The 20,728-nt window shown below is 41.4% G+C and overlaps 1 protein-coding gene across 2 annotated transcripts in view; it reads right to left on the minus strand.

Moving 5' to 3' along the window:
* Window positions 1-20,728, minus strand: part of DERA (deoxyribose-phosphate aldolase) — an 87,772-nt gene that overhangs the window by 66,062 nt on the left and 982 nt on the right. Inside the window, exon 2 of one of the 2 annotated variants that reach the window (XM_030542140.1) lies at window positions 4,158-4,255. In XM_030542140.1, the coding sequence (XP_030398000.1) occupies window positions 4,158-4,255 (98 nt within the window). Of the gene's footprint in view, window positions 1-2,452; window positions 2,532-4,157; window positions 4,256-20,728 lie in introns of those variants that run through there. The other variant, XM_030542147.1, reaches the window with a different exon arrangement.

Here is a 20,728-nt window from a genome sequence, read left to right on the forward strand (position 1 = left end):
CCCAGCTTATGCCAGTTGAGAACTTGTCTGATACGATTCTGAGGTGATTCTGGACTTAAATTAAACACAGGAAGAATTTGTTGCTGCTCAGAGTAGTGCTCCAGCTGAAGAAGGAAGGGGAGGATTTTTTTTTATTTTTTTATGAAAGATGGACTTTTGTTTAGGAAGGCTCCTTCAGGGAAAGAGAGGCTTCCTAGTGAACTTGTAAACAGATAAATTAATTGTACCTGAAGAGTGAAGGAGAGAATTGCTCCCACTAGCTCAAGAAGAGCCTTTGTCTGCTGACAGTAGCAGTGTACCCACTGGAAAGGCTGTCCCAAATGCTAACTGCCAGAGTTTTCCAGCTGAGCACAGCTCCACTGACTTAACTCTACAGAGTACCAGGAAAGGTGGCTTAGCAAAGGTTTCAGAAGGGGAAAATGGAAAAAGAATTTTGGGGGAATATAAAGATGCCCTGTAACCAGTTGGCTTTGCCTAACCAACATTTTAGAGTAGTAGAGTTGTTGGCACATGGGTATTCCTACGTTGATTCTTTAATGGAAAATGCCCAGGACAGAGAGGCTGATGCAGCACCTGTCCATCTAGCTTGTGTGTCAGATCCTGCTTGGGTAACTGACTTTTCAGAGCAGAGCAGCCATGCAGACGAACCCCTGGGAACACAAAAGGTGGTGGTAGACAGATTCTCACCTCTAGATCCTTTGAATATGTCCTAGTGAGCTCACGCAAATCTGATTCCATGTGGAAGCACAAGTTAATAGTTGAAAATCACCAGGACACTGATTCTGACATGCGGGTGGAAACTGACTGTATCTCTTTGAGACAGAGGCCAGTCTTTGAACTTGTAATGGCTGTAGATTCAAAATCAAGCAGTGAGCAGTGTCTGTGAACATGAAAATTAACTGGCTGGGAGGGGGAAGAGAGCTTTGCCCATCGCCACTTACCCAAAGAAAGCTGCTCAGAGGATGCTGCTAGAAACAGACATTCCTAGTTAGCAAGTAGAGTCTTTTAAACATGAAAGCTCAGATTACAACTGTCCAGGAACAAGAGGCGGAGAAGGGATGGATCCTGAAGGTGAGGGCCACCAGTTAATCCCAAGAAGGTAAATAAGCTTTTTGCGTGTGCACAACCATGGCGTTGGGAGACAGCTCCACAGAGGATCTGCTAGATTCTCCTACATCCTTACCTCACCGAACCCTAAAATACCACAGGCCTAAAGATATGATTGAATTAAAAGCATATGCCAAGGGAAACATTAAGATGAAGGAAAATCGAGTGACTAGTTGTGGTGCTAATGATAAACCTTGTTTTTCATCACACTGTTTATCATAAGCATCATAATTTTCATTACAAATGAGTGTTTACAAGTATTTTTGTTACACCACACTTTCTGCTTAGACAGTTTGCCTCTGAAGTCAGTTTGTTCAATACCCTTCTTGAATCTTTGCACAATGATGACAACGTTTACACAAAGGTATCTTTTTTTTTTTAAATACAGTGTCACACTCTGAATGCAAAATTTATGTAGTAATGTGTGTCCCAGACACTGCTGAATACATCCTAAGAATTTCCCATTCTTTGTAAGGACTGTTATGGCGGCCATGTCCACAATGTCACTGAACCCCTTTACAAACTTACTGTAACAATTAGTCAGACCAATAATGGATTGGACCTGCTTCTTTGTTCTAGGGGCATGGCCTTTACTTCTAAGTGATCAGGGCATACCAAACTATTGTTGATCCTGTGTCCTATATAGGATACTTTTGCAAACCCTATTCTGCATTTGGAGATCTTGGCAGTGAGGTTGAGTTCCTTTAGCTTTTGTAACACAATTCTTACACGATTTATGTGATCTTGCCAGGAATTACTGAAAACAGCTAAACTGTTTATACAAGCTCTGGCTAATGTAATCCATTCAACACTTTGTGAACTAGTATAGTGATTTTATGGGCTAACAACTACGTCACCTTATGCCACCACCAGTCTGAGGTATATGCCCTGTATTCTAGCAGTTTGACCTGAGATTGGCGCTTTTACCCGTGTCTCATACCAGATGGTGTGACACCTAGATTATCTTTAATCTCCACCCCATCCTCAGCACTTGGTAGTGTCACTTCTTCTTTACTCATTATGTTTTTATTTATATGGCTATAGAACCTTTTACTACTGGTTTTAATTCCCTTTGCAAGGTCCAACCCTGCTTGGCTTTTGGTAGTTCTCACTTTATCCCTATACTTTCTGACCTCCAAGAGGTAGCTTTCCTTGCTGATCCAGCCCATCTTACACTCCCTGTTGGCTTTCTGCTTTCTCTTAATCACCTGTTTGAGATGCTTGCGGTCATATCCTGCCCTCCTAAGCATCTGTCAATAAAAAAAAACAAAACAAAAAACACCACAAAACAAAACTAGATATTCCCCTCCCTCAAGCTCCCTTTACACACTCCCACTCAAACTACCCTGTCTGCTGACTCCTGTGCTGCTGGCTGACTGCTTGCCTGACTTTATAGGACTTCTAATCAGCAAAGCCCCACCTCCAATCAGGGTTCTGCTTCTCGCACAGCACACTGCCTCCTACCAGCATCTGCAGACTGAACAGAAAAAAAAAAAAACAACCACCAAACCACCACCAAAAAAAAACACACACAAAACACACTCACTGCCTCTAAGATACAGGGGCTTGCCTCCTCCCTTCTCCTCCAACAGAACTCCCACTCAAACTCCCCTGTTTACAGCTTTGTTTGCTGGCTCCTGTGCTCCTACTCCTGTTTTATACCCACTTCACACAGGTACAAATGAATGCCCAGGGAGAAGAGAATCAGGCCCCAAGCATCTAAGTGTTTTCTAGGTTAAGAAGCACTTCAAGATTTGTTTTTAATCACTATTGGTATTTCTCAACCTAGCGTTGGGGGAAGACCATATAGCTACAATGTGACCCTAAACAATGTAAGACACTCATAGGAGATACTGAAAACCAGCTTCCAACCTGCCTTAAACTTGCTGTAACAGACTGGGGGGCGGGGGAGAAATGACGTTTAAAAGTGTGTTTTTTAACTATTAATGTTATGACTGTTGAACAGTTCTTATACCAAGATAGAAAGCTGTCTTCCAGATTCTTCCACTGAGTTTTCACATTGATAGCACCAAATGCATCCTGACGTAAACAGAGAGAACTTTCACTGTAGTCCACGGGAAGTGTGCTCACTTACACCAGGGTTGAATTTGGCCTCTAGCATCACAAGTTTTGACAAGAGGGCTGCCTCCAGCCATAAGCTCAGAATACCAATTATAATGTAACAGTTTCCTAATTCAGTGTTTAAAGTTTTCAGTTTATTCCACAAGATAAGCCATTTTTACCTATGCTATGAATTTTTACACAACTGGCCTGAGCAGAACAGGTGTAGTTTTTCTTTAAGACACTACCACAACTTCCTATGAGTCAAGTTCTGCCCTCCAATAGGGCTCCCACTGGAAATTCTGAAAGCTGTGCGTGTATTTGAAGGCAAAATCTGGCCAAGTCTTGGGACACTCTTGCACCTTGCCAGGTTTTCTATCACAGGGTCCAGTTCCATACCTTTTATGCATGTTAAACCTTTATTAATGCAAGTAGCCCCTCTGAAGCCAGTGGGACTCCTGGCAAAATACTGCGCAACATGCATAAGGGTTGCAGAATCAACTCCCTTAACATGCATGATGTACCAATTTCTTTACCATGAGTTCCACAGTACGTTGCGTATTTTGAATTGTACATTCAGGGATCGTTAAGGAAAAAAAGAGTTAGATAGGTCAAACTTGACAGGGACCACAATCATATCATACAGCTTTAAAATTAAAAAATAAGACTTTGTAGAGAGATCTCTCTGGGAAACAGAATAAATATGCTTGGATAGTAATATACAGTTTAATCCACTCATGAATAAAGATGCCTGAAATTCATCTGTAGTTTGGCCACTCATGAGTTATCAGGTTTTCAACTTTTTTTGGAGAAATGAATCATCTTAGTCCAACTCATCATCATCAAATACAAATTATTAAAATAAGACAGGGACAACTGCAATCCTTTAGGTTTACATGCATCTTGAATGAAATCCAATACTATAGTCTAGAGAGGGGACATGACGGCTTTAAATATACAGAAACAGAATGCTTAAAAAGAGCACTTACTTGCCAATCCTTTTTCACAGTTCTTCGTGATTGAATTTGTTCTGCATGCCTTATAACTGCGGGTTGATTCACTTGCACTCTTGAGATCGAGCCAAGGTCTAGGAAGAAGACTCCCATTAATTTTAGTGTATTTTTAATATATTTTAAAGGTATTTTAAAAGGAAAGGTCCTTATAATTCAAGTCCTTTGAAGGTAGCTTTGGACTCGTGTGCGCTTTTAAGGACTTAAAGGCCTTTCACCAATGCAAAATATTAAAAACCCCTTCAGCATGACACTTTGTCAACACTTATTCAAGGGAAGAGTCTGTGAATCAGATGCATAAACTGGCTTTTTGTTTCCTTTTAAAACTTCTGAGTTACCGATAATTTAATGGCGTTGAAGGATGGCAGATTGCTAGTCCTGGACTCTGAAATCTTCTATGCCTATAAGAAGTACAGCACAGAAAATGGCAGTTCATTTTCCTCACACTGCCCACCAGTGTGCTTCACTAACCTCTGACTTGTTTCGAGAGGGGCAAGATCATGCCCATTCAACTTTTGGCTGCTCTGCTTAGGCTGCCAGTTATAACCAATTGTGATGTGGACATTTGTCTCCTGGGATCTATGCTCCTGCCATCACCTTTCATCAAAGCTACCACACAGCGCCTGTGATAGTAAGGTGTTTGGGTCACTACTGTCCTAGGCGAATTTCAACTAGCAGCCTAGAGATCAGGCCCTGTATTTACCAGTTTCCAGAATCATCCATTCTTTGGAAAAAAAAAACACATGCAAATTGACTCTCTCAAAACCTATGAGATGCTGCATACTTCCTAAGAGGTGCTAAGCACTCTCAGCCTTTAAGGAAATTGAAGGCAGAACAGTCAAAAGTGGGTACTGATTTGGATGTTGGGTGCTGGGCATCCACAAACTGCAAGTGAAGTCAACAGGAGCTGCGGCTTCTCCCCAACTCTGATACTCAGGCCTAAGGTGCTCCAAGCTGAGCAACAAAAATTGGAGGCACTCAAAATGAACATCTGCTTTTGAAAACAGGCTAAATAGCAAATGAGAACTGAAGGCACTCAGCACATTCCAGGATTAGGCCTTCTACATCTTCAGCTTTAAAACTTTCATTGGCATGACAATGTAAATGTTTTAATTTGAATTAATGTTCACTTATGTACATATCCTCTTGATAAAATAATGAGTCAATAATGAAACTAAAGGCAGATGGATATAAGCAAAGAAAAATATTCCATAAATCTATGGTCAGTTAAACTCCAATTAGTTCTTCCTAAATATCTCTTGACCAGGGAATTAAGCCCTGTGGTCACACTGAAGACAACTTACCTATGGATAGTGCAAAGATTCAAGGGTAAGATTTCCAAAAGTGACTAGTGATTCCGAGTGCCTCCACTTTTTAAAGCCCAAATGGAGGTACCTTGAAGGAGCTTAATTTTTCAGGAGATGGGTGTTCTGCACTTTCTGAAAAATCGGGTAACTTTGAAGGGTCTTAAGTTAAACACCCAACAGCTGAGGCAACCAAAAATCACTAATCACCTTTGCAAAAAGCGACAAAGAGTCCTGTGGCACCTTGTAGACTAACACATGCATCTGACGAAGTGGGTATTCACCCACGAAAGCTTATGTTCCAATACTTCTGTTAGTCTATAAGGTGCCACAGGACTCTCTGTTGCTTTTTACAGATCCAAACTAACACGGCTACCCCTCTGATACTAAGCACCTTTGGAAACCTTGGCCCAAGTCTTTTTCCTCATTGGACTCTAGGGGTGACGATGACCAGTTGTTAAATCTTGTCTATGTTTGTGTTTAAAATCGTGTTAGTTCAAATATATTAGACAATGATTTTTAAGCACAGCCCATTTTCCTAATTTATATATGGCCTGGAACTTTCTGGAAGCTCAAGGAGGAAACAAGTGTGACTGGGAGGTTAAGGGGAGATGTGGTGGGAACACAGAATGAAGGCAAGAAACCAAGGCCTGGGCTATGCTAAAAAGTTAGGTCAACTCAGTTATGTTGCTCAAGGGTGTGAAAAATCGATACCCCTGAGTTTTGTAGTTAAGGCAACCTAATCCCTAGTAGAGACAGCACTATGTCAGTAAAAGAATTCTTCTACCGATCTAGAAACTGCTTCTCAGGGAGGCGGATTACCTACACCCCTCCCATCAGTGTAGGTAGTGTCTACACTGAAGCGCAACAGTAGGGCAGCTGCAGCTGTGCTGCTGTATTATTTTAACTGCTTTTATCAGCAGAGTATCTGGAGATATCTGTACAAAGCTAATAGCACACAAAAATTTAACATCCCACCTTGCCAACATTTTCTTACTACCATGTATTTATTTACAGATAACACTGCTCTACAGCCAAAATGCTTCTGAAATAAATGTAGTCCAACTTTACTAATTCTGGGTCACTGAGAACGAAAATGATGCTTAAAATTGTTGATTGGCTCTAGTTTTCAAGATATGCTATTGGGTCAGTATATACGACCCTTGACTTGGGAATGGCGGAGGATAAGTGAGTTATAAAGGGAAGGGATCTCAATTTAAACCAGAAATGACTAAAATACATCTTTGACTGGATCTATGAATAAATCTATGACTGGCTTTGGACAGTACTTGCTTTTTAGGCAAAACAATGAATGATGCAATCTGAAGCTGGTATTGCGTCATACATGATATGAATTGCATCATGTTATTCCTAGAAGTCATGGATGATGCAATCATAACGAAGCTTACATCGCTCTGCTGAACAAATTGCCCTAGATCCGCTCTAGAAATCATACAGTGTCGTGCTCTCTTATTTGTCACTGTTTGATTTTGCAAAGGGACACATTTCTGTTTAGCCACAATGAGCAGAGATGCCTCATACTTGTGTGAACAGTGCAGATAACTTCTGCTATGTTTGTGGTGAAGTGACTTTTGCATCACAAAAGCGCAGTATAACCACTCTGGTTAAGAAAACCTATCCCCTTTCTTTTGGCTGCAAAATTGGAGATCAGGACAAGAGGTGGGCCCCACACATATGCTGCAACACTTGTGCAAGAAATCTTGGCCAGTGGTTGAACAGGAAAAGGAAATCTATGCCTTTTGCAGTGCCAATGATTTGGAGAGAGCCAACAGATCATACCAGCAATTGTTACTTCTGCATGGTGCCTCCAGTTGGGAAAGGTGTGTCAAAGAAGACAAAGTGGACTGTGCATTATCCAAACATTCCATCAGCTATACGCCCAGTACCCCACGGAGAAGGACTGCGGGTTCCTGATGCACCAGAATCATTCTCACTTGAGTCAGACGAGGAAGAGGAAGAGGATGAAACTTCTGGTCCTGAACCATCAATGTCACAGGACCCACATTTTCTCCCATCCTCCTCCTCTGAACCACACCTCATAACACAAGGTGAACTGAATGACCTTGTCAGGGATTTGGAACTACTCAAGAATAAGGCAGAGCTGTTGGGCTCCGGACTACAGCAGTGGAATCTCCTGGCAGGCTATCAGGGCAAATGGAGCCCATCAATGCTTGCAGACTAGTGCTGGACAGTGACAAGAGATGCTCCATTTAATGAATACAAGAGACAAGCCAAGAAGCGCCGAGTAGACACTGAAGAGGACTAAACTATGTACTTAATAGTTTTTTGCCTTTTGTTTCATAATAAATTTTATTTCTATAAACCTTCTGCTGATTTTTAAAGTGTTACATAAACAGGACAGGTGAAGTATTATCATGTAAAGCAACCATAAACACATGAAAAGACCTAGATTTACAATTTATGATTAAAACTCTACTATCTACACAATATATATAGACATAAAATGTAAAAACTTAAATATCTTAGAAACAGTAGCCAATCAGTTGTTTTAATTATCATATTTGAATTCAGCACATCAAAATACATAATAAATATCACATTTTATCTCTGAAGCAGACGACTTCTCAAAAATTGTAGACCAGTGTAATTAAACAAGCAACAAAGACAGAGAGAAAACACTGGCTGCAAGCAGAGAAATCAAAATGAACCAAGTGTGTCAGATGTAATTCTAGAGAACAAATGATCATTTACAAATTTGTAATGTTTCCATCAAGACTGTGGCAGCATTCGCCATACACATCCACTTATGCTTTAAAATCAGAGAGGAAGGAACTTATGCAATTGCAAACACATTTTATAACAGAAGAACCACAATGATTCTGCACTGGCTAAGTCAAAAACCTGCACATTCTGTTTCAAAGGAACAGCACTCTGGTCTCGCCCCACATCTCTGACAACATCGGAAAGTGCTACAGCTATATGTTCTTATAGCCTGGGGTTGGTGGTAGAATTTTCACCCCTTTAAGAATTTTTGACAACTGAAATGCAACTGGAAGACCTTTGAACATGCACATATAAACAGTTTAACTATAAGATAGCTGATCCCTTAGGGCTTGTACACTCTAGCACTTAGTTCGGTAAAACTTTAAGTCTGTCTGGGGTGTGGAAAATCCACCCCTCTGAGCAATATAAGTTACACTGATCTAAGTGCCGGTGTGGACAGAGCTATGTCAACAAGAGAAGCTCTCCTGCCAACTGGAGCACCCACGGGAAAAAAATAGTGGGTGCTCAGCACTCACCAGCCACAGCTGATCAGCGGCTGGAGGAGGGCAGTGAGCAGGTAGGGGCCTCAGAGAGGGGGCGAGCCGGGAAGAGGCAGAGCGAGAGCAGTGCGTTGGGGGAGGGGATGGAGTGGGGGTGGGGCCTCAGGACAAAGTGGGAGTGGAATACCCCCAGAGAAAAGAAAAACGTAGTGCCTATGGATGGGCGAGCTCACTGCACTAGCAGCGCTACAAGGGTGCAGCTACATCGGTACAAGCTGTGCTGCTGCTGTAGCAATTCTAGTGATGCTGAGACCCTGAAGTGATCAGTGTTCCCAGAAGCCATTATATACAATGTTTGACTTAGTCTACAGAGAGGAATTAAAATCTGGATCTGTGTCGGAGCTGTGATTCTCCTCCTATGTGCTTAGTATACAGGAAGAATCATTAGACCTTTCTGCAATTTATCAAGACTCCTGATAACTTTAGTACACCTCTACCCCTCTACGCTGTTCTCAGGAGCCAAAAATCTTACCGTGTTATAGGTGAAACCATGTTATATCGAACTTGCTTTGATCTGCCGGAGTGCGCAATCCTGCCCCCCTGCGTACTGCTTTACCATGTTATATCTGAATTCATGTTATATCGGGTCGCGTTATATCAGGGTAGAGGTGTACCTACTGGGAGCAGCACGATCTTTAAATCCCTTTGGAAGATTTGATCAATTCTTTTAGTAGCTCAGTACCTCGTCTGAAATGCTTTACCTCTTCTCTAATAAGACCCACTGTCCACAGTTACTCTGACACTGGACGGCAAATAGTGAAGAGTCCCCTTTGTTCATAATGTCCTGATTCTTTCCAGACTCACTCACTGTGTTCAGGGCTATGAAAGATAATTGAGTTGATCTGTCAGAAAATTAACTTTGTATCACTTCTTCATGGAGCTAAAAAGTCTGTCGTAACATGTGACTGCTTGTACAGAATATGGAAAGTATGCAGAAGAGGAAGGATTGGAATGTTAAATCCAATTTGTTACAAATCGGTAACTCTTTCCTTTTGTGCTATCCTATGCCATAAACCTAAATCTGACTGAGCGTGAGTCTACACAGCCAAAGCTGTGCACAGGTTAGCCTACCAAAGTGACACAACAGCAGTGAGAACAGTGCAGCACGGACCTCAGAGTGAGCTAGTGAGCCGAGTACATACCCAGACACCATGCAAAACTTGTGCTACCCACACTGCATGCTCTTCACAACTGTCATCTACACTAGCTGGATTCAAGCATGCTTGTGTCAGCTAGCCTGCACACCGCTTTTGCTATGTAGACAACCCTTCGGGGGGTAAGAAGAAACTTCCCCTGTGAGCAAGTTATTCCATTATTATTCACTTTGGCGTCTTTAGCAACTTCCTCCAATGCATCTGATACTGGATATTCTTAGGGACATGATACTGTGCTAGATGATCTAATATGGCAGTTCATATGGTCCTAATTAACCCGTTGGTCAAAGCTACTGAGGAACTCTGGGTACCTTTCTCTGGGAAGGAGAATCACAGACATACATTTGAGGAAGTAACACGCATGTTAACAGATATATTTGGCTTAAACAAAAGTCTGTGCCATTCGAGAGATGGCTGGACAACTGGGAAAAACCAACTATCCCATTAATGGATTCTTCTGTTAACTCAACTTACGTTTTCGATTTTCCCATTCAATACCCCCTTAAAAATTCATCTGCTCAATATTAATGATCATTACTACTACAACACTGAAAAGCATGCCAGGTTCTTACCAGAACCAATAAAACAAGAGCCAAGATTTTTACAGATTACAATGCTGAGCAGAGCAATGTCTAAATACCTTTAAAAATCTGGACCAAAATCCCTGCCAAGAAGAATTTACAATGTAATATTAGACGTGCGAGGGTAACAAAAAATTGTAAGAGATGTGGTGTGGAAAGACAAAGGTTATGGTAATAAGTAGGAGCAGATGGAGTCTCCAATGCAGCACAGATCTTTTCTTCAAGCACACATCTCAATTAATTAAAAAGGGGATGGGGAAGAGAAATATAAATAAATATGTATCAGCATAACCATCTCTAAATAGATTTTCAAAGTTTCCCATGTGGGATCTTACCAGACCTTTAAACATAAATGTCTTTATTCAGAAAAAAAAAAATCAGTCTCAATCCTAACTTATGTCTATTAAAATTCAGAACATAACCATTATTTTAAACAGAACTGTTTGCCTTGGATTTCTCCCCCCCACTTTATAATTTAGAGAGTCTGGCTAGGGAAAACTATATTTAATTAGGCTCATTAACCTTGCAGTGTGAACACTCCTTTTTTTTTTTTTAATAAGTCATCTGCTAGTCATCTGCATAGTCATGTGGCTTCAGGGATAAAACCAATTAAAGCAGCTACATTACAGCTAATTAGCCAATATTCTGTAATCACTCTCTTAAAGTTTACTTTTTCCTCTGAAGACATCTGAAAACCTTCAAAACTGTAGTTAAAGTTTTAACAGGAAAACCATTCTCTTTTGAACTGGCAACACAAATCCAATAATACTAAGCTTTTCCATCAGTAACAAATAAATAAAAAAATCTGCTTCAATACATAACATTATAAATACCCAATCTACATAGCCTACTCTTTTTTTAATGCAGATTTGCTCCTGACCAAAAGTTGGACTTTTATTTAATCCCTTTGAACACCTAAATTGAATGCTTAAAAATAATTTTTTTTTTAAAGATAGCATTTACATTTTCCGTGGTAAAGTGAGAAATTCAACTAAACATAGTCCAAATCCACCCTCCCACACTCATTTACATAGGCCTAATGAGTTCAACAGAACTACAAATATAAGTAACAGCTCAAGGATCAAATCTCATAATAGAACGTGTTAAGTTGGTTACCATGTAAAGTGGGTTTTGAGGTTTGATTTTTTTGAGTTAGAAACTATAATCATATGTGACATTTTGGATATCACCCAAACCAGTAAGGGGTTCTGTCACTACATATACTGTAACTCTGGGGGCCTTTGTGCTGTGCGGCGGCTGTTCAAATTTCTGAAACCAGCGTTATTTTTGGCAGGGTGACACTAACAACTCTTCCAATCCCAGGTCTCCCCAAGTACGCCCATTGTAAGTTCTTAATTACCAAACACTCAGACCGTCACCCTTTGGTTTGTCATCCCTGAAGGCATGAAACCAGCCCCTCAGTTGCCAGCTCACTTTGGCGCACACACTCTACGTGGTTTGCACAATAGAGACCCGCTTGGGATAAAAATAAACAAAGTCCATTTGATAGAAAAACCACAGATCCAAGGATGAAATAGCAAAGGAAAGCAAACACATACAAGTTACACAGAAAACTAATATAAGGATGCAACCTTTCTGATTAGAAACAATTCCCCTTTCTAAGAAGTGTTACCTATTACCTTAAAACAGTTTCTCAGCCCACCCCCTAGCTATACAAAGGACTCAGGGCTTGTCTACACTGGCACTTTACAGCACTGCAACCTTCACGCTGGGGGGGGGGAACACCCCCCAAGCACTTCAAGTTTCAGCGCTGTAACGTGCCAGTATAGACAGTGCACAGCTCCCAGTCCTGGTAGCTACACCCCTTGTGGAGGTGGGTTTTTTTGAGCGCTGGGACTACGCGACTACACAAACCACGTAAAAGCACTGCCACGGCAGCACTTTAGTGTTACCAGTGTAGACTAGCCCTCAGCATTCATAGACACCCTGGAAACTAACCCCCAAGCTCTGCATACTCTTCAGTTCAAACCCCTTCATTTTAAAAGCGGTTTGAATTTTGTTTCCACCTCAGTCACTAAAGATATTTAAAGTGGGGACAACTCTTTCCTTTCTTAGTTCCTGAAGATTGGGGTTTTCTTTTCAATTTCAAGCTGTTCCCATTTGCTCTGGTGGTTCCTTACTGTTTTTTCCTGGCCTGGACCATGGGTTTGGTGCTCAAAGCCAGTCTGGTTTGGTTGGGGAAGCAGCCCCACTCCATGCCTGATTGCTTCACTGCCCTGCTGCAAGGTGATGCTGAAGTTGAACTACAGTTAAATTTTTGCATATAGATAGATAAGATAGATACACACACACACCCTTCATAACCGTATCCTATATGCCTATCTCATGATTAAGTTTTATGTATTACAAGCTTTCATACAAAATAATATAGTATGCAATCAGTTGGTTTAACTGCTTATTTTGGGGCAGGCATGGGGTTAAACCTTCTGTTCTCTTGTTCAGGTGACTGGACCCTGCTTGTCACATCTCAGTAATACAGTGGTCCTTGCTCCCCATACTAGGCTTCCAGTAGGGCTGCAGTCGTCTCTGTCCTTTCACGGCCTCAATCATGTGACCCTTGCACGCACAGACAACCCCACTGATGTCAAGGGGACTCTGCATAGTTGCAAAGACCCACCTATTCAAATCCAATTACACTGGTCTATAATTTTCGTGAAGTCGTCTGCTTCAGAGATAAAATGTGATATTTATTATGTATTTTGATGTGCTAAATTCAAATATGATAATTAAAACAACCGATTGGCTACTGTTTCTAAGATATTTAAGTTTTTACATTTTATGTCTATGTATATTGTGTAGATAGTAGAGTTTTAATCATAAATTGTAAATCTAGGTCTTTTCATGTGTTTATGGTTGCTTTACATGATAATATTTCACCTGTCTTGTTTATGTAACACTTTAAAAATCAGCAAAAGGGTTATAGAAGTAAAATTTATTATGAAACAAAAGGCAAAAAACTATTATGTACATAGTTTAGTCCTCGTCAGTGTCTACTCGGCGCTTCTTGGCTTGTCTCTTGTATTCATTAAATGGAGCATCTCTTGTCACTGTCCAGCACTAGTCTGCAAGCATTGATGGGCTCCATTTGCCCTGATAGCCTGCCAGGAGATTCCACTGCTGTAGTCTGGGGCCCAACAGCTCTGCCTTACTCTTGAGTAGTTCCAAATCCCTGACAAGGTCATTCAGTTCACCTTGTGTTATGACGTGTGGTTCAGAGGAGGAGGATGGGAGAAAATGTGGGTCCTGTGACACTGATGGTTCAAGACCAGAAGTTTCATCCTCTTCCTCGTCTGACTCAAGTGAGAATGATTCTGGTGCATCAGGAACCGGCAGTCCTTCTCCGTGGGGTACTGGGAGTATAGCTGGTGGAACGTTTGGATAATGCACAGTCCACTTTGTCTTCTTTGACACACCTTTCCCAACTGGAGGCATCGTGCAGAAGTAACAATTGCTGGTATGATCTGTTGGCTCTCTCCAAATCATTGGCACTGCAAAAGGCATAGATTTCCTTTTCCTGTTCAACCACTGGCCAAGATTTCTTGCACAAGTGTTGCAGCATATGTGTGAGGCCCACCTCTTGTCCTGATCTCCAATTTTGCAGCCAAAAGAAAGGGGATAGGCTTTCTTAACCAGAGTGGTTATACTGCACTTTTGTGATGCAAAAGTCACTTCACCACAAACATGGCAGAAGTTATCTGCACTGTTCACACAAGTATGAGGCATCTCTGCTCACTTTGGCTAAACAGAAATGTGTCCCTTTGCAAAATCAAACACTGACAAATAAGAGAGCACCACACTGTATGATTTCTAGAGCTGATCTAGGGCAATTTGTTCAGCAGAGCGATGTAAGCTTCGTTATGATCGCATCATCCATGACTTCTAGGAATAACATGATGCAATTCATATCATGTATGACGCAATACCAGCTTCAGATTGCATCATTCATTGTTTTGCCTAAAAAGCAAGTACTGTCCAAAGCCAGTCATAGATTTATTCATAGATCCAGTCAAAGATGTATTTTAGTCATTTCTGGTTTAAATTGAGATCCCTTCCCTTTATAACTCACTTATCCTCCGCCATTCCCAAGTCAAGGGTCGTATATACTGACCCAATAGCATATCTTAAAAACTAGAGCCAATCAACAATTTTAAGCATCATTTTCGTTCTCAGTGACCCAGAATTAGTAAAGTTGGACTACATTTATTTCAGAAGCATTTTGGCTGTAGAGCAGTGTTATTATCAGGCATTTTAGGAATGTGCAAGAGCTCCTGTATTACACATAATCACACAAATTACTTTCCACGGGTCAAATCCATCAGTTCTAACATTAGAGCTGGTCAATAACATTTTAAACAACTCACAACAAAATTTTAAGTTGTCGGTTTTGCAAGGTTTTTTTTTCATATTACCTAAAAATCTAGTGGGGGGAGGGGAGAGGTTGGTAAACAGAAAAATGTTGATCATGGTTTTTACAAAAATGTCATGAGAAACTGCGCACACAGAGTCGGAACTACAGTACATGAAATTTTTCACAACACTTTCAGCTAAACCACGGTTGAAGCTATTTGTTTTTTTCCAGAAAGGCCATTTTTCAAAAAAACACTAGTTAAAAATTGTCCACCACCTCAACCTAAGAGTATTTTTACAAATATTTTCATTCTTTATCCTAGAAGTGGGGAGAGCAGTGCTACATAGAGGAATAACCCTGGGCAATGTGGAGTCCCACATTTCTCCCAACGCACAGAGAAGCATGAGTTACTGTAAAGGCACACACGTAAAGAATATGATCAAGAAACAGGTATGAAAACTTAAATAAAATCACATTAAACAAATGTCAAGGTTGCAAAGTCGAGCACCTACAAGTTATGAAATGCCAAAATTAAGATTGCCTGTGCTCTGAATTTCTCTTTTCCCTGCCCCCAGCTCCTTTCCCATCCTCTCTCAAAGCTCCTTCCCCTGTCCCCCAATCCTGCATCTTTTCATCCTCCCCCCCTTGCCGATGCCCTCCCCATCTGCATTCCAGTTAGGTTGCATCCTCCTACTCTACCATTCTACCTTGATGCCAACAGAAGGCACATTGAGAGCACAAGAGACAGTACTGCGAATCTCAAGAAATCAAAAATCATGAGTTGGCCCCCAAAAGTTTGGCCAAAAAAATTATGATTTTAAACAAAAATATTATTTTTTTGCAGTCTGTCCTTTGACTTTTGAACTCCCCCTTCCCCTCCCCAGTGTGTGTCAGACAACCAGTGGTGTCCACTCTTCCAACTATATTGGGTAAGGTGATTGTGGCCCTTGCTTCACGATCTCTCACCCCCACATCTGCCCGTCCATCTGCCCAGCATTAATCCTGTCCCTCAATGCCTCCTGTACCCCCAATTCAATCCCTTCCCTCAGTTCAGCCTCCCTACTCCATCAGACCTTAACACCCTCAGTTCAGCCCCGCCCTCAGCAACCTTCACCATCAGTTCAGCAGTTCCCACTTCACTCAGTTCAGCCCCCTCAGGCAACCTTAATAATCAGGCTCTACACCGGGGCCAACTTTTTGGCCCAAGGGCCACATTCGGGTGGTAAAATTGCATGCAGGAACATGAATGTAGGGCTGGGGCAGGGGTGAAGTGTGCAGGAAGGGGCTCAGGGCAAGAGGTTGGGGCAATTGAGGGATGTGGCTGTATGAGGGGGCTCAGGGCAGAGGTGCAGGGAGGAGTGCAGGAGGGGGCTCAAGGCAGGGGGTTGGGGTACAGGAGGGGTGAGAGGGTGCAGGAGGGGGATGAGGGGAGGGGGTTGGAGTGCAGGAGGGATGTATAGTACAGGAAGGGGGCTCAGGGCAGGGGGTTGGAGTGCAGGAGGGGTGCAGGGTACAGGAGGAGTGCAGGGGAGTTCAGGGGGTTGGGGGCACTGGCTCCATGCCACTCCCAGAAGCAGTTGGCACCACGTGGAGATGGGGACGGTAGATGGCTCCATGCGCTGCCCTCACCTGTGGGTACTTCCCCCAAAGCTCCCACTGGCAGCAGTTCTCCATTCCTAGCCAATGGGAGCTGCGGGGGGTGGTGCCTACAAGTGAGGGCAGCGCGCAGAGCCCTCTGACTCCCTCCCCAGGAACCATAAGGACATGGGGCCGGCCTCTTCCTGGAATGGTGCGGGGCCTGCAGCGCGATGGGTGTGGCAATCCTGTGGGCCGGACCAAAGCCCTGACAGGTTGGATCTGGCTCGCAGCCCATAGTTTGACCACCCCTGCTCTACATAAACTAGCTGCATCTCTGGTTTTAAGCATCCTTCTTTTTATCTTCCGTCTGTAACAGGGCGTCCCTTCTTGCTCTGATGAGGCTACTTCACATGAAAATCCCTCTGGGGGGATTATGATAAACTTCCTGGTGGAAAGTCTGCATATCAGTTTGCTAACCCCACAGTGAAACCAAATGAGGCAAGAGGGGAATGCTAGAGGCATGCATTACAAAAGTCACTCCTCTGAAGAGAATTCTCTCCAGCAAAAGTTTATTTTATTCATCTGATACAGACGTAGCCTGTGGCACAAAAAAGCAGACCAATGGCCTATCAAATCCACTATGCTTTTCCAGTAGTTTACACCTGGTACTTCAGAGGAAAGTGGTAAAACACGCAGACTAAGCACCTGATCAGGGTATCTTTGGAAGCAGCGTGGGAGGGGGCAGATTCCTTCCTCCCTGGATTCCTGTGACAATCAGTTTACATATAAATACAGGAGATTTATTCCCCAATCTCAGCATATACAGCTGCAAATGGTGTAGATTGTAAAATCCTCTAGCCCTTTTCAAAATCTGCCTTCAATATGTGACTCTTGTGGCAAGCAAATTTCACAGGCTGACTGTATTCTGTACAAAGTGGTATTTCCTTTTATCCGTTCTAACTGCACCTTCCCTTAGTTTTAATAAAGTAACTACCTTCTTCTGATATTATGGGACAGTGGTGGAGAGGGCGAGAAGATAGAATTAATGATTTTTTTATACTTTATTTTACAGAAAATAAGAAATGTAAAATTGCAGTAAAGAGTGATTATATCATACGACATGAGTTAAGGACAACAGTCTCACTTTCATTTATGGAAAAGATAGGCGTGCTATAATCCTGGCATCTTATAAGACATTTTAGATGTACAAGTGACATGTTTTAGCATAGAAGAGAAGAGAAAGGAAGAAATCAAATGGAATAATCTTTTAAAATTCTTTGTCAATATATTTGACCACCAGGTGTCTACTAGAAAACTTGAATCGCCGTCCAACAATTGTGTGCAGCAAGCATTGCTGGGTAGGCATGAGGCAAATGCTTTGCACTGCCATTGAAAAGACATTAGCACAAGCTAGCTAAGCCCTTAGAATACCTGCTGAGCCTTCCTATTTTGCATGGGTCTAGGAGAAAAGGTTTGTAACATGGGCAGCAGCCATCATAGCAAAGCCATGAAAATGGCAGAAATGTAAATGTTCAAAGTGTCTTTATTTTATGCTTCTGACTCTGATTTGAAAAACTTTCAGGTGATCCGACCAAATTCATTCTCTGCATTCTCCAGTGTAAATATGTCATTGACAGTTAAATCACTGCCTTTTGAGAATCCATCGGTGTCCTCAGCTGCTTGTTTGCATGCTCTGTCCACACAATGCACTTTATTTTAAATGACTTTCTGCTTGAAGTTTATTTTACATCTAAAGAATTAATGCACACAAGACCTAAGCAGTCCAAAAATATTTAAAACAGCAGCACTCCAAAGTTTTTAAAAAGACCGTTTGATGTTTTTTTATTATTATTTTATTTTATTTGTGCCCAATTTGGAACACCTTGGGCCTGGGTCTTTTTTAAGAAATGCTGAGCACCCATAAGTCCAACAGAAGTTAATGGGAGCTGCAGGTGCTCAGAAAATCTGACCCTAGGTGACTCAGATTTGATTCCCAAACACTAAGGCACCTTAACATTTGGGAAACAGTCTATGTCACTGCATAAGGAAGGTTTCATTTAACTAAAAAAAAAAAAAAAAACACAGACCTGAAATATTCATATTCTTTAAGAAATGGATTTAAAACATTGTTCCAATATGCAGGCAGGAACACCTCTAACATTATTTTACATTTTAAATGGCACCACTGATCCTGATGGATCCCACAGTGGTTTCCATACTATAATCTTGCACTCAAAATAAGTTAAGGAGGAGAGCTGTTTTGGAAATGGGAAAACAATTAATTTCAGAAAGGAATACTTGCTATTGAAATGTTTTGAACACACTTGAATGTGCATTACAGAATGAGTGGTAATAGATTTATGTAGTGCTTTTCTGCTGTAGATTTCAAAGTACTTTACAAATCTTTATTTTGGAGGTTTGTTGCAGAAGGTAGAAACCAAGGTATAGAACAGTTAAGTGACTTGGCCAATGTCATGCAGCAACTCATGAACTCAGCCAGAAGTAAAAACCAGGTGTCTCTGAGTTAGTCCCATAACCTATCCACCAGACAATACTATCTCCATTATATTCACTTAGATATATGGATCTATTTGAGGACAATTTACTGAGAGAGATACAGTCTGCTTTGCCTGGTAATATAATAGGATTCTACATAAACACTTCATAGTGAACCACATAGGTGATCACTATGTAAGATGTGAACACTAAAGTGTTTAAAAAAAAAAACACATGCAATCTGCCTGAATAAGGTTGCAGATACCCTCCAATATGATGTATGAGTCAAAAACTGAATATTATCATACATATGCCAGAAAAAAGATGCCTTTCAGATAGGGACACTGAAGGCTCACTTCAAGTTACCAGATCATACACTAGATCAGTGGGTCTCAACCAGGGATACTTATACCCCAGATAGTTAAGGGTTAATGTCTCTTTTACCTGTAAAGGATTAACAAACAGGGAACCAAACACCTGACCAGAGGACCAATCAGGAAACAAGATACTTTCAAATCTCGCTGGAGGGAAGCCTTTGTTTGTGTTTTTTGGGTTTTGCTTTGTTCTCTCTGGGTCCTGGAAGGGACTAGACGTGCAACCAGGTTTCTTGCCAATCTCCCTGCTACAGTCTCTTATATATTCAGAATAGTGAGTATTTTAGTAAGAAAGACGGTTATAGTCTTTTGATTGTTTTTCTGTATTTGCAAATATATATTTGGCTGGAAGTATTTTAAATTGTATTTCTGCCGGAGGAGGCTTTTTCTCCAGTTTCTATAAGCTGACAGACCCTGTAACTTTTACCATCTAAATTGCAGAGATAACTTTTACTCTTTTTCTATCTGCAATTTAGATGGTAAAAGTTACATAATTTTTTATGTCATAAACAGATAGCTAAGGGTTAATGTCTCTTTCACCTGTAAAGGGTTAACAAACAGTGACCTGCAACACCTGACCAGAGGACCAATCAGGAGACAAGATACTTTCAAATCTCTGTGGAGGGAAGCCTTTGTTTGTTTTTTGGGGGTTTTGCTTTGTTCTCTCTGGGCTCTGAGAGTGACCACATGTACCTACAGGCTCTCTAATCTTCTATTTCAATTTTGTAAGTATAAAGGTAGAAAGGCAGTATAGTCTTTTTTATTTGTTTTCCTTTATGTGCAAAGGTGTATTTGGCTGGAAGTATTTTAAATTGTATTTCTATTGGAGAAGGCTGTTTCTCCAATTTCTATAAGCTGACAGACCCTGTAACTTTTTACCATCTAAATTGCAGAGATAAACCTTTTACTTTTTTCTTTCTTTTTTATCAAAAGTTTTGCTTTTAAGATCTGTTTGATTTTTTTCTCCTAGTTAAGGCTCAAAGGAACTGAGTCTGTATACACCAGGGAATTGGTGGGCAGAAGGGAAAGAGAGCAGGGGGGAGAAGGGAAAAGTGAATTTCCTCTTTGTTTTAGATTCACGGAGTTGAATCTGGATTGCCTCTGGGGGAAGGTATCATTTCTCTCTGTGTGGTGATTCAAGGAGTTAAATCACGGTGATCTCCTAGTGTACCCAGGGCGGGAAAGAGCTGGGAGGAAAAATGGAGGGGGAAGGGAAATGGTTTATTCCCCTTTGTTGTGAGACTCAAGGAATTTGGGTCTTGGGGTCCCCAGAGAAGGTTTTGGGGGAGACCAGAGTCTATCAGGTGCTCTACTCTAAGTCCTGATTGGTGGCAGCACTACAGGATCTAAGCTGGTAATTAAGCTTAGGGGAATTCATGCTAGTACCCA

Source organism: Gopherus evgoodei, chromosome 1 (assembly GCF_007399415.2).
Source record: "Gopherus evgoodei ecotype Sinaloan lineage chromosome 1, rGopEvg1_v1.p, whole genome shotgun sequence".
Classification (NCBI taxonomy): Eukaryota; Metazoa; Chordata; order Testudines; family Testudinidae; genus Gopherus; species Gopherus evgoodei.